A 12,443-nucleotide genomic window follows, 5' to 3' on the forward strand; every position below is an offset into this window, starting at 1 on the left:
GTTCATAAAACAAGCTGGTTGTGTTAACAGACTTGGTTTTTATCAATTCTCTTCAAATTTAGTGAACGACAGTGTGTTGTTTTTGTCGGACTAAAACATTACCATGCTGGTGAACTACTGTAATGTTTTTCTGGGACAAGTTCCTCCACCTCTCCTTGCTGTGTCATCTTGTTGGAGTCACATGTTGTCTGTTTAGGTTTGTGAGGGGGGGCTGGGTGACAGAGCAAGTCTTGTTTCTGATTGGTTGGGGGTAGTAATGACTGAATGATTGCATCACATGTCTATAAACATCATTATTGAATTATTATCCTGCCATGTAATGGATCACTAAATGCTTTTTGAACTTTTTTCAGATTTACTATGTTACAAGCTACGTTACCAATATCTTATTTACCAATTAAGTCTAACTCTTAATTTCATAACCCTCCCACTGTCCTAATGGGTGTGACCCCGCGAGGAAAGTTGACCATTGAGCAGGGTTGATGGTTTATCCCTTGGGTCCATGTGGCAGGGGTGAGGAGTGAGCACCCCTGTTACCTTAATAGAGATCAGAGGGTTACATGAGGATTGGTTCAGGAGGAGGGAAAAAAAGGCACTTCAGAGTTACCGTCCACCGGGAGGGCAGCTTTGCTCTGCAAAAAAAACACCTCAGACAGATATGCAACAGACTTCAGACATCACACAACATAAGTGTCCACCAGGTGGGGTGGTGGGTTTGGGACTATCCACACTTCGGTTCCTGCAGCCACTACAAGCAGCACATGTCACCTCAGTCTGAATGGGGAAGGGGGGGGGGGGGGGGGGGGCATTGAGGGTCGAAGGGTTGCAGTGACCCTGGAACGATTCGGCGGCCTTCCCGCAGTCCCGCTCAGGCTGGGATAGGAGACAGTGTTGAGTTGACATAGCGACGGCACATTCCACATATCTTCTGAGGGGGGAGTTTTCCTTGGAGTCTTGCAGGCTCAAGGGCACCAGATTCCGATTAGAAATTGTTTTGGGGCCTGACAGACATAATTTCCTCTCTGTATTCCTTGGTCCTCAACCTCTCAAAATCCCAACAATGGACATTAATCTATCCCAATCCATGCTAATTCGTCCACTCTATCCTTGATGGCATCCATCTTTTGTGCCAATGAATGAATCTTGGCCAAAGTTCGCTACCACAAATTCCTTGTAGCCCAACCATCTCAAGCCCTACTGCTTCATTTTCCTCTTTTTCACCTCTCACTGAGAACTGTGTGTCCAAGCATCTCATGTGCAGCTGCCTTTCTACATGCCCACTCGACCTCATTCCGAATAAGCTGCTCCAAGCTATTGCTCCTACAGTAGCTGCAGCAGTCACACATTTGATCAACGCTTCATTGGCATCAGGTACATTTGCCACCTCATTCAAGCATGCTCAGGTTAAACCACTGCTAAAAAACATCTCTTCCTCCAAATCATGTGGAGCACTACCGACCTATCTCTCTCCTCCCTTTTCTGTCCAAAATCATTGAAAGGGTGGCTTTCAAGAAGATCACAGAATACCTCTCGCAAAACTGTCTGCTTGACCCTTACCAGTCTGGGTTCTAAAAGGGCCACTCCACTGAAACTACTCTGTTAGCAGTGACGGAATCCTTAAAAGAAGCTAGAGCGACTGCCAAATCCTCAGTGCTTATCCTGCTCGACTTATCGGCTGGATTTGACACCATCAACCATGGCTTCCTTTTGTCCACACTCTCTAGCATGGGCATCACAGAGAAAGCACACGCCTGGTTTGAATCGTACCTCACAGGACGATCATTCAGTGGATCTTGACTTGGACAATCCTCTACCGTGCACCATCTTGCCACAGGAGTCCTCCAGGGCTCTGTACTAGGACCTCTTCTCTTTGCCATATACACCACCTCACTGGGTGAGATCATTCGATCACATGGCTTCCCCTACCACTGCTATGCAGACGACACCCAGCTCTATCTGTCATTTCCACCGGACGACCACACTGTCTCTGCACGAATATCAAACTGTCTCTCTGACAAATCAAAATGGTTGAAATCCCACCATCTCCAACTCAACCTCTCTAAAACTGAACTACTTGTCATTCCAGCAAAACCATCCATACAGCACAATATCTCAATCCAAAATGACTTCCCATCTCTGGCTCCTTCAAAGGCAGTTCGAAATCTGGGTGTTGTGATTGATGAACACCTGACCTTTAAAGATCATGTTGCCTCTGTTGCTCGTTCATGCCGCTTTACGCTGTATAACATACGAAAGATCAGACCATACCTAACACAACATGCCACCCAGCTCCTGGTGCAATCTACTCTCATCTCCCGCCTCGATCACTGCAATGCCCTTCCAACTGGTCTTCCAGCCTGTACTGTGAGACCTCTTCAATTGGTTCAGAACGCAGCAGCGCGTCTGGTCTTCAATCAGCCAAAAACAGCACACGTCACCCCTCTGTTCATTGAGCTCCACTGGCTACCGCTAGCTGCATGCATCAAATTCAAATTGCTAACACTAGCATACAAAGCCCGAGATAGTATGGCTCCCATCTATCTGAATCCTCTTGCAAAGGCTTACGTCTCGGCCCGGCCGCTCCGGTCATCACAGGATCGTCGGGTACCAGTGCCTACACCACGCTGAGGACAATCCAGACTCTTCTTATGCATCGTTCTACAAATGTGGAATGACCTACCAAGCACTACAAGAACAGGGGCTTCCTTTTCAACTTTCAAGAAACTCCTGAAGACCCTGCTCTTCAGAGAGCATCTTCTAAACAGACAGTATTTTCTTAACTAGCACCCTCCCTGCACCCGTTCCCCTCTCAACTGTTCACTCCTTGTTCCCTCCTTTCCATGATTTATCATGCTGCCTCACTGCCACCTACGATGTAGTTGTTATTGTTGTTGTTAGCCTCAAGGGCAACATGCCGATTATCACTTGTAAGTCACTTTGGACAAAAGTGTCTGCTAAATACATAAACATAAACATAAACAATAATTTCTGATATTACATTTTAATGCCAAAATCAGCAAATAACAATTAGGCCAATAATATCAGATTTCTTTTATTTTGAAAAGAGGAAAGACATGTATCTTTCCTACACTTAATGGCTTCAATGGCTTCCAAGCAATGACTTATTTGCATACACTTTTTGGCTAAAATAATAACAATTTGGGTAATTCCACTTTGATAAAACACTGATCAGACCTGTGAAGGTTATAGGCTCCTTATATGCTCAAACGTTTGACCCTTTCTCCACATTTTTGTTGTGATCTTGGCCACCCTCTGCCTCACTTTGTGTGTCGGCATTAATCATACCCATGGATGGCTACGCCTGTGTGTGTCCACATCATGTTCGTGGGGAGGGTTAGGATGCTGGGTGGCAGAGAGACAGATAAAGAGTGAAAACAGAGAGGTGCATGTTTGCAGTGTCTGTCTGCAAGGTTTCATCAATTCAGCCTGTCTCATAATCTCCACACAGCATGAGCATGCACACATCTACGCACTGAAACGTAGAGGTCTCTCTCACACACACACAAATGCTGGTGAATAGTGTTGAGAGACAAGTGGACAAGCAGAGTATTCTTCCTTCTATTCAGAGCAGCCCGTTAGAGACTGGCTGTTGCCCACGGCAACAACACTTTGCTGCGGATACGTACTGAATGTAAACATTCTTCGTCCCTCTCTATCTCATTGGACAGGAACAAAACCTGATTATGGAAGCAACAGAGAAAGACAGACAGAGAAAGGAAGCCGGGTGTTGTAACTAAGTTTTCCACTGCTCCCTCTGAGAGTTCGCTCCCTCAAAGACTCAATCGAACATCAGTTGTTTGTTTGGCTAGCCACTGAGGCGCCTCACAAAATAAACTGGCTGCGCACCACCAGCCTGACACAAACTAGCTATTCCATGATGAACACACAAAGTGAGAATGACAGAGGGGCCACGGGCTCTTGACAGAACTGTTAAACCATTGGGACTGTCGGTTCAGGGTCACAAATCAGACACGTAAAGTGTCTGACAGCAACAACTCTCGTTCAATCCGGAGAAATATGGCTTAGAAGTGAGCTGATTTATAAAATTTAGTTGCATCTTACAAGTATCTAATGCAACGTAGCAAACATTTATGATACATTCTAGCCCAAAAGGCCTAAAATTATGAGAGGGTGCTCGCTGCAGAACTACTAAGGCGGAGCTGCACCAGAGTCAGCCCCGCCCATTCACGGAAACTCAGCCTAGCTCACGGACTTCTTCTGTTTTTGTTTTTCAACTTTATCGCAAACTAACCTGACCCACATGAATTACGCTGTTACTAGTTTACTATTTTAATGCTATGTTGTATGCTCCAATTAAACAAGATAAATATAACTTGCTACATGACAAAGCGTGAATATATCCCGAAATGAATAGGTTTCTTTTAGCAAACATCTGCCCACAGCCGCTCCAACAAAAGTGGCCTACAACAGCATCTAAGATTATCAAATGGGTTCTGGTAGTCCAGTGGCAAGATTGTCTGTCTTAAGTTTTGCTTTCCCCTCAGCTGATGCTGGTTCGACTCTCGGTGGGGTCGGCAGCAATCTACTTAGCCAGCTGAAACATTTAGTTTGTTAATATTTTTGTTGTAATGTTTACTTTCTGCAAAATGTTAATGTCTCTAAAAGTTCTTTGAATTTGGTCGTTCCTAAACAGCACTTTAGTTGAAACTCTGCTCACAAATGGACTCACACTGGCTAAATAAACGAATTAAAAAAAAACACATTAGTCATTTATTAACGGTATACCAATAAATTGTTGTAAACGTAGTACTGGCAAGTGTAGCTAGAAAAGAAGAAAAATGGTTATAAACTACCTTTATACTGCCGCTACTGGGAGGTGAACCTGCGCAAAAATGAATGTCAACCTGACTCCATAACCACTTCACCACTACATCTGATTTTAAACAGGTGGCGTTACATGTAATTGTGCCATTCAGTGTGTCTGTAGATGGGATGTATGGTTTTTACGGCGGTGTCTCAGTAGAAGTCATTTCAGAAATAATTTTATCAGAAAATTCACAGAATATCCAGATTTGAGTACCAAGACCAGACCCGCTTCAGGGGAGGAGACCAAATTGAAGCTCAGATGGGAGGAAAATGCATGAATGAGACCAAAAATGGCTTTGGCGTGTTTCTTATGAGGAAATGACAATACAACATGGGAAAAAGTTACAAAAGTTAGTTTTTTTATTAGGTGGAACCTTTACAAAAACTGTTCAATTAACTTCTCAACTCCGTCCTCAATCTTGCATTTTAGATTATATTAGCTCTAACACCCTCTTTGGTTCCAGAATGCTATCAAGTCTGACAACTGGAAGGAATTGGACTGACTCTGATGGAATGGGCGGGGCTGACTCCGGTGCAGCCCCACCTTCTGGTGCAGCTCCGCCTTTGTGGTTCTGCAGCGAGCACCACTTGAAAATTATTGATCAAATCGACATCGAGAAACTCGCAAAAAAATGCAAAACTTTTACCAAGAATTTTTCCCTTCTTCAAATTAAAAAATATTATTATTTTAAGTATATTTTAGCCCTTGAATTCATTATTTATGTCAGCCGTGTCTAAAGTAAGGCCTGTTGGCTGTATAGCGACTTTAATGTGACTTCATTCAACCCTCCGTTGTATTTTCAGAACTGTAGGATTGCATCTGAGGTCTAACAAAAAATTGCTAATAGGGCTGCCGCGCATCGCAAAAGTCTCATCGTTGCTGTATTAGCGTGTGCAGTAAGAATCGCATAAACCACAATGAATGGTCAGCTCAGATGTTTGCTACACATAATGCATTTTGTCAATCAGATGGAAGCATGAAGTTTTTGACAAATCAAATAGAGCTCTTCGCTCTTCTTGGCCAATCAGATGAGTTCTTATTGGTTATATGCCCGCCCTCTATGCGAGTGGCTAGCAAACACCTGAGTTAGCTTCGTTCTGCTCTTTCTGCTCTTCCCATGATCCACTGATCATTTTCTTTTTCCCTTTCCTCACATCTTTTGATCACAATTTTACCTTTCCCATTTTTATGTTTTTTAGTCATAAAAATTTTTTTTCTTTGTTTTTGATTATTTTGTTCTTGAGTGAAGTATTTATTTATTGCAAGTCGTATCATCATGATATTAATCACTGTTATCGCGCATCGCAGGTTTTCCTAATTCCTAACACACAACAACTAAAATGTGAACCTAATGAATTCCCCACTCCTCTTTTCTCTAGTGTAACAGCTTCTCTCTCCTACCTTGGTAGGCCTTGGTGTGTCCAGCGATCAGGTACTTGAGCTCAAAACTATAAGATCTAATCTTCTGCTGCGTCTCACTGCGAACAGCTGACATGTAGCTGTCCTCCATCTTACTCGTACAGCAGCTGGGTCCGGGGTGAACGCACACTCGAAGAGGTTCGCCTAAAACAAAACACAGAAATAATTAAAGGCTCGTCTATAAATGCAGATTAACGTAAAGCAAGCATTTATGCAAAAGGCTTGAACTCCCAACATTCTTTTTAGTGTTAAAATGAACAGATGAATCAAATTCTGAGGTTTGTGAGTCTTTGTGGACTACGTGTGAAGTGATCCTTTAGGGAGCTGACAGGATAAGTAATGGGAAACTCTTCACACTCACACCAGTGTGCACAAAGTACATAAGTGTGTGTGCACGTGGAGTATTCTGCCTTCACTAGACTACTGTAAGCCAAGCTGTCAAACAGCTGACTGAGATCCAAGAGAAGTCAGGGATGGCAGAAATTGGACAGTTGAGTTATTTGGCACACGGACAGCAGAGCTGTCAAACTTTGGGCTAATCCGATTATCACCTGCTCACAATAGAGTGCATAATGGAGATGTTACTGTTTACCAGTAATGGAATGTTGCATTTTGAAACCGTAATTTAGACAACATGTTAGGGAACAATAAACTAAGCACACAGATGTCACAAGCTCTTGGCATTGGGATTTTGAAAACCTGATCACATTTTCACAGATCAGACTGGTGAGCGTTCGCCTTAAAACTATAACCCGTTAAAAAAAGCTCCTGCAGGAATAAAATGCAAGAGTTTGTTTTGAAACGAGCTCCCTTGAACTCTTTACTGTGGTCCTACGATTTGAAGAGCAAGTTGACTTGTTTGTTCAACAGATTAGCAGTGGTCTCTAGTCTAAATCAGTGCCATGTGAGTCGACCTCTGTGGCGAGAGAAGCTCTGGCGCTCCCACTTCAGGAACTAGAAGTGAGCTACAGCAGAGTTGAGCTGAAAATGGCAGGATCTGTAGTATAACAGGGCTTTCACGTCTGGCCCGGCCCAGCCCAGCACCGGTATCTGGGTAATTAGTACGTTTTCCATGCAGCTGACCGTTTTTTTTTTTTTCCGCGCAAAGCCGACCCAACACACTCACTATGGATTGCCTGGCCGGCTGAAGCTCACGCCTATAGAGAAAGACTTTGGCGAATGAATCAGCATGTGCGATGCATTATCAGTCTGAACACGGACTTCTCTGCACATCTTTTGCCCCGCCCACATTCTTGAAGACATCCACATACCTGAGAAGGCTGTGTGAACCACAGACATCTTGGTGTGAACAACACCAGGTACAAACTGATGCTACCAAGAACGGACCAGACCAAGCCAGATGAGAAAATGTCATTATTTTTGGACATCTCGTCTCTGATTGGCTAACAGCAAAGCAACTCTACCACTGACTCTGTTATCTCTGCAACACTGATGTTTTATCTCTCCAAAAAACATAGGCATGAAGGAGTTCTGCCATGTTGTGTAGTTGCTAATGCTAACAGTTAGCTTCTACTAGCTGCTCTGCTCTTTCCTAGATGCTAAATCAACAACAGCCCGGTTCACACAGGATATTTATGCCAACTTTTCCCACAATCTTAAAGTGATACTCCACCCAAAATTAAAATTTTGTCTATTGACTTTTTTTAAAGTTAGATAAGTGTGAAAAAAAAAACTATTTGTAACCAGCCCAGTCATTCTCCTGACTTGGCTATCCTCCTTTAGCTTAGCATAAAACACAGTAAGTGAATGGATACAACTAGCATTGTGAGTAAAGAAAGTCCTTAAAATCACTCAGTAGTGATCCCTATTCTGCTCGGTGGCCTAAATAATCAGACTGACTGCAAGTGAAAATAGCTAGCAACATAAAAGAATCACAGGCACCATTTTTGTTCATTTGGAAAGTCTTATATTTCCCTCGGGTAATGTTAGAGAGTTAAACCGTTTGTGTGTAGTGTGTAGCATATGCCGAGTGAACCAGGCTTTGTAGGGATAGACACACACCTTTAAAATTGCATGTTCAAACCAACTTCAAAGTCTACTATGCATTTTGGTGCCGGGAATGCTAACCCAAGCTACTGATAACGTCCTTGTTGGACGAAAGGAAAACAACAAAGAAGAATGTTGAACCACACACGTAACATTTCAGGATGTTCTGGGAATATTCATACTTTTAATGATTCCCTGCTTGCCTATAGAGTTCCGGACGTCACGTGGTTCTCAGAGAGTAGACGCCATGTTGGCAGGCAACAAAGGTAAACAAAATGAACGGGACCGGCATGGATTTTACTCAGAGTTTACTTCACATTTTAAAACCGAGAGATCGTTTTATGCACTCAGACATTAAAGAGACTAAACATCTCCAACTCTTACCGTGCCCCTGGGATAATTTTTAAAACTCCAGATGCTGTCGGAGCGGACCTTTTACCGGATTGGAGATACCCTGATAGGGTTGTCACGGTAACCGGTATAGCGGTAAACCCCGGTAAAAAAGTTGACAATAAAAATAACCGTCCAGTTTTTAAAAAACTATATTATCTCGGTGGGTTTACCGTGGCCGCGGTTTCGGCGCGATGACCCTTACCAGCCACCGTCGCTTCAGCTGAAGTTCCCGCGGCGCGCACACGCACTTTTTAGTTTGCAACGGCACCAAAACTTTGAAGCTGAAATAATGGCCGAAGGAGGAGACGGCAGCGCCCAGGACATCCATCAGCCCTCAAAGAAGACTAAATCGGAAGTATGGGCATATTTGGGATTTCTGAAAAATGCTGAGGGACAGTTAATAGAAGACTGCTATCCCGTTTGCAGAACGTGCAGGAAACAAGTGTCTGCAAAAGGTAACACTTCGAATCTAATGGCACATCTGTGTGACGATCACCCACGTCTCTACAGCCAGTGCAAGGTAAGTTAACATTAGCATTTTAGCTTAAATGCATGACGTGAGGACTTTTGGTTGAGGGAGAATGCAACGAGTCACTATATACTGCAGCCGCAGCGTCCTCTGCCAGCATTTAAACCGTGTCACGGACACCCTGTTGCTGGATGAAGCATCTTATTTGTTGATGATGAAGAGAAATATACAATTAGTTCCTTGTCATTGATTTGTTTACTTATTCAATGCCATTTATACTTGAACATTTGGATTTGATTACATAGTGTAGTAGTTATTTTAGTAATTTGTTTAAAGTGGCTATTTGTTTTAAATACATATTTTTTAAGGTTGACTTGTACAGTGCTCAAGTCAAGTGTGGACTGGAGTTTTAGATTTTCATTTTGATAATGAAGAAAACAAGTATATGAGAAAACAAGTGGTGTTTCTTTGATTTGTTTACATATTGTTTATGTTTTGAATGTTTGGATTTGTATAATTTAAACCTGCACTGACTACTGTAACATGTTCCAGAAAAATAAGCTATTTGTTCCTTGTGAAAAGTTGCACTTTTGCTAAGGCTTTGTGTTATTTTAGGTTTAATAAACACTGTTAAACATTTTCAAAACTATTTCAGTTTGTGTAGAACAGGACTATCAATGCTTTCTGAACATATGCAACACCGTTTAAAAAATACCGCGATAATACCGAAAACCGTGATAATTTTGGTCACAATAACCGTGAGGTTAAATTTTCATACCGTGACAACCCTATACCCTGACATTTAAAATTTCCTCATTGTTTTCCCTCGTCCTACTCTGGAGAATCGCTAAGAACATACAAAAGCCATGAGGGATACAAACTGAATCAAGCAGGGTTATGTACACAGCAGCATGCAGAAATCATGAATGATTAGGCAAAGTTTTACGTGATATTTACTTATTACTATGAGCAACAAGACAGAAAATGCCACGCCAAAATAAGTTTTGAAAGCCCACTAAGAATAGTAATAAGAGCATTCAAAATAAATACCATATACAGTCGAGGAAATGTTGGTTTAACTACCTGATATGAAGTGGTCGCTGCGTAAGCAAAATTCTTTGCTCCCGGGATCCCACAGTTTCATTTTAGCCCGGTCACTAGCGCGTTTTATTGCAATGATCCAATGTTTGCTGTGTTCCGGATCCTGGGGAATTTGGCTCTTCCCTCATCTGGTCTGCGTCTGTTATGGCATCCTGGGCCACAGCAGGTATCGACCATATTTCCCGTTTCTAGTTTGGGTTTTCTGCAAATAACAATAGCCCAACTGCGGGCAACTGCCTGCCAAGATGGCGCCATTCGATTTGAACTGTTGCATGCCGGGAGAAAAGACGTCAACTCCCGAAGCTCTATTGAGTTATCTGGTTACTAAACATGGCTGTACACTGTTACTAGCTTCAAGCAGCATCATAGCACCATCAAGGTAAACCGGCAAATCAACAAGTAGCTCATTTAATATTCACGTCTTGTCCAACTAGGCAGGGTAAACCATTGTAGGGCTTTATTGTGGGGTTGTATTTGACCATTTATCAGAGTTCCTGAGTCCCAGCAATGCTTCATATGATTTATAGAGGCCCAAAGAATGGTTTCCAATTGTTCTCGAACCTGTTTAAGGTGTCAGTTTCCTGTTTAAGTCTGAATAATTCCAGCTGTCGCTGCAGCACAACTGATCTGTGGAAATGAGAGGCAGCAAAGGATATACTTAAAGGCTTTTCAGCCCAGGAAAAGAAAGGAGCATTAGACTGAATTTGGAGGGGTAGTCTAAATGGGACGGCCTCCCTTTTGATGCAGTGGCACATTAGACCTACAAACGCAGCTTTCGAAGAATGCGTGCCCGAGTCGGGACTTGGACTAGGTCTCAAAAAGGACGACTTTAACACAAACCAGTTTGGTGAGAATCAGAAAATGCACTAGAAAATAAAATGTGAATATTAGTGAGAAGCTAAATCAGCTGATATAGCCTCACCCTCTACATGACGTCTATTTTCTGGCTATCCAGCTATCCTTCTAGCGCTCCACCTGATGAGGACTTCAAAGCCAATTTCATCCTCTGACTATAAGCCTATTAAATCCTTCTCAACACGTATAGTATGACTTTTAAAGAGAAAAATCATTTGTTAATTCCAATAAAGAAACTTTAAATACGAGTTTCAAATCTTCACAAATGCTGCCACACCAACATTTTTAAAGATATTTTAAAATATCATTTAAAGTTTATTGAACATATTATGAGATGTTCGATCACAGAACTGTTAGGGGATCTTTTCTTCATGGTAACTTTTTGCTGAAGACCAGAACAAGAGCTGCCGTTGTGTGGGATCGGATTCTAATGATTCTGGCGAGATTTCTGCAGCAGCCAATATTTTTATTTAGCTGTAGGCAGCAACACACATGACACACGGAGCTGTAATGACAATAAAAGTATCCCAGAGCTAGTTACCGCTACACACTCAGTTACTGTTGCTGATGTGTCACGAAGACTGCCGTTTAATGAGGGTGAAACATAACTAACCTTTAGGAGTCTTGTGGAGTTTCATGTATAAAAATAAACATAAAGAGAGCTTTGGAGTTAAGTTAGTGTTGAGAGAAAAGCCCAGATCTCTCTGTCACCAGCTCCACTGCCTCAAGGATCACATTTCTCCTTTAAAAAATGTCTCCACTCAACGCCACGGATGCATGCTGGCATCAGATGTGTTGTGAACAGACACACTGACGACCTGCACGTTTAGCTTAAACTGGTTTATGTTCTGCAACAAAAATGCATCGTCTTTAGTTTCCATGGAGTTTGGTTATTTTGCTTTTCTGAAACAGCAGATTGTAAAATAAAATACTGATTATATTCTGCAGAAATACTGATCACATACACCTGCTTTTACAGGAATTTTTTTTTCTAAGGTAATTCTCAACATTGTTTTAAGAATGCAGCTCAGGGAAGTAGTGTGAACTTCAAAATTGCTTTAAAATCTGTTTAGAAGTTGATTTTGATGCCTTAAAGAAACAGAAGTAAATGTTTAAATGTCTTTAAAGGTGAAATAAGACATAATGTGTCATAAAAGCTCATTATCTTACATTTTATTATATTATATTTTTTATAATGTACGTAATAATATTACATTGTATCATATTAATATATATTATATTATATTCCATTGCATATTACATTGCATTATGTTGCACAGTACAACAAACAGAATTGAAACTATATTCATTCATTATTATATGTTTTTTAAATAAAAAGCGAAATCATTA

General features: G+C 41.8%; 1 protein-coding gene across 1 annotated transcript in view; it reads right to left on the minus strand.

Annotated features, from left to right (window-relative positions):
• LOC107392954 (glypican-5) overlaps positions 1-12,443 on the minus strand; it is an 81,971-nt gene that overhangs the window by 68,665 nt on the left and 863 nt on the right. Inside the window, exon 2 of the mRNA XM_015971037.3 lies at positions 6,251-6,412. Coding sequence (XP_015826523.1) covers positions 6,251-6,412 — 162 coding nt within the window. The remainder of the gene's footprint in view (positions 1-6,250; positions 6,413-12,443) is intronic.

The sequence above is a fragment of the Nothobranchius furzeri genome, chromosome 8 (assembly GCF_043380555.1).
Source record: "Nothobranchius furzeri strain GRZ-AD chromosome 8, NfurGRZ-RIMD1, whole genome shotgun sequence".
NCBI lineage: Eukaryota > Metazoa > Chordata > Actinopteri > Cyprinodontiformes > Nothobranchiidae > Nothobranchius > Nothobranchius furzeri.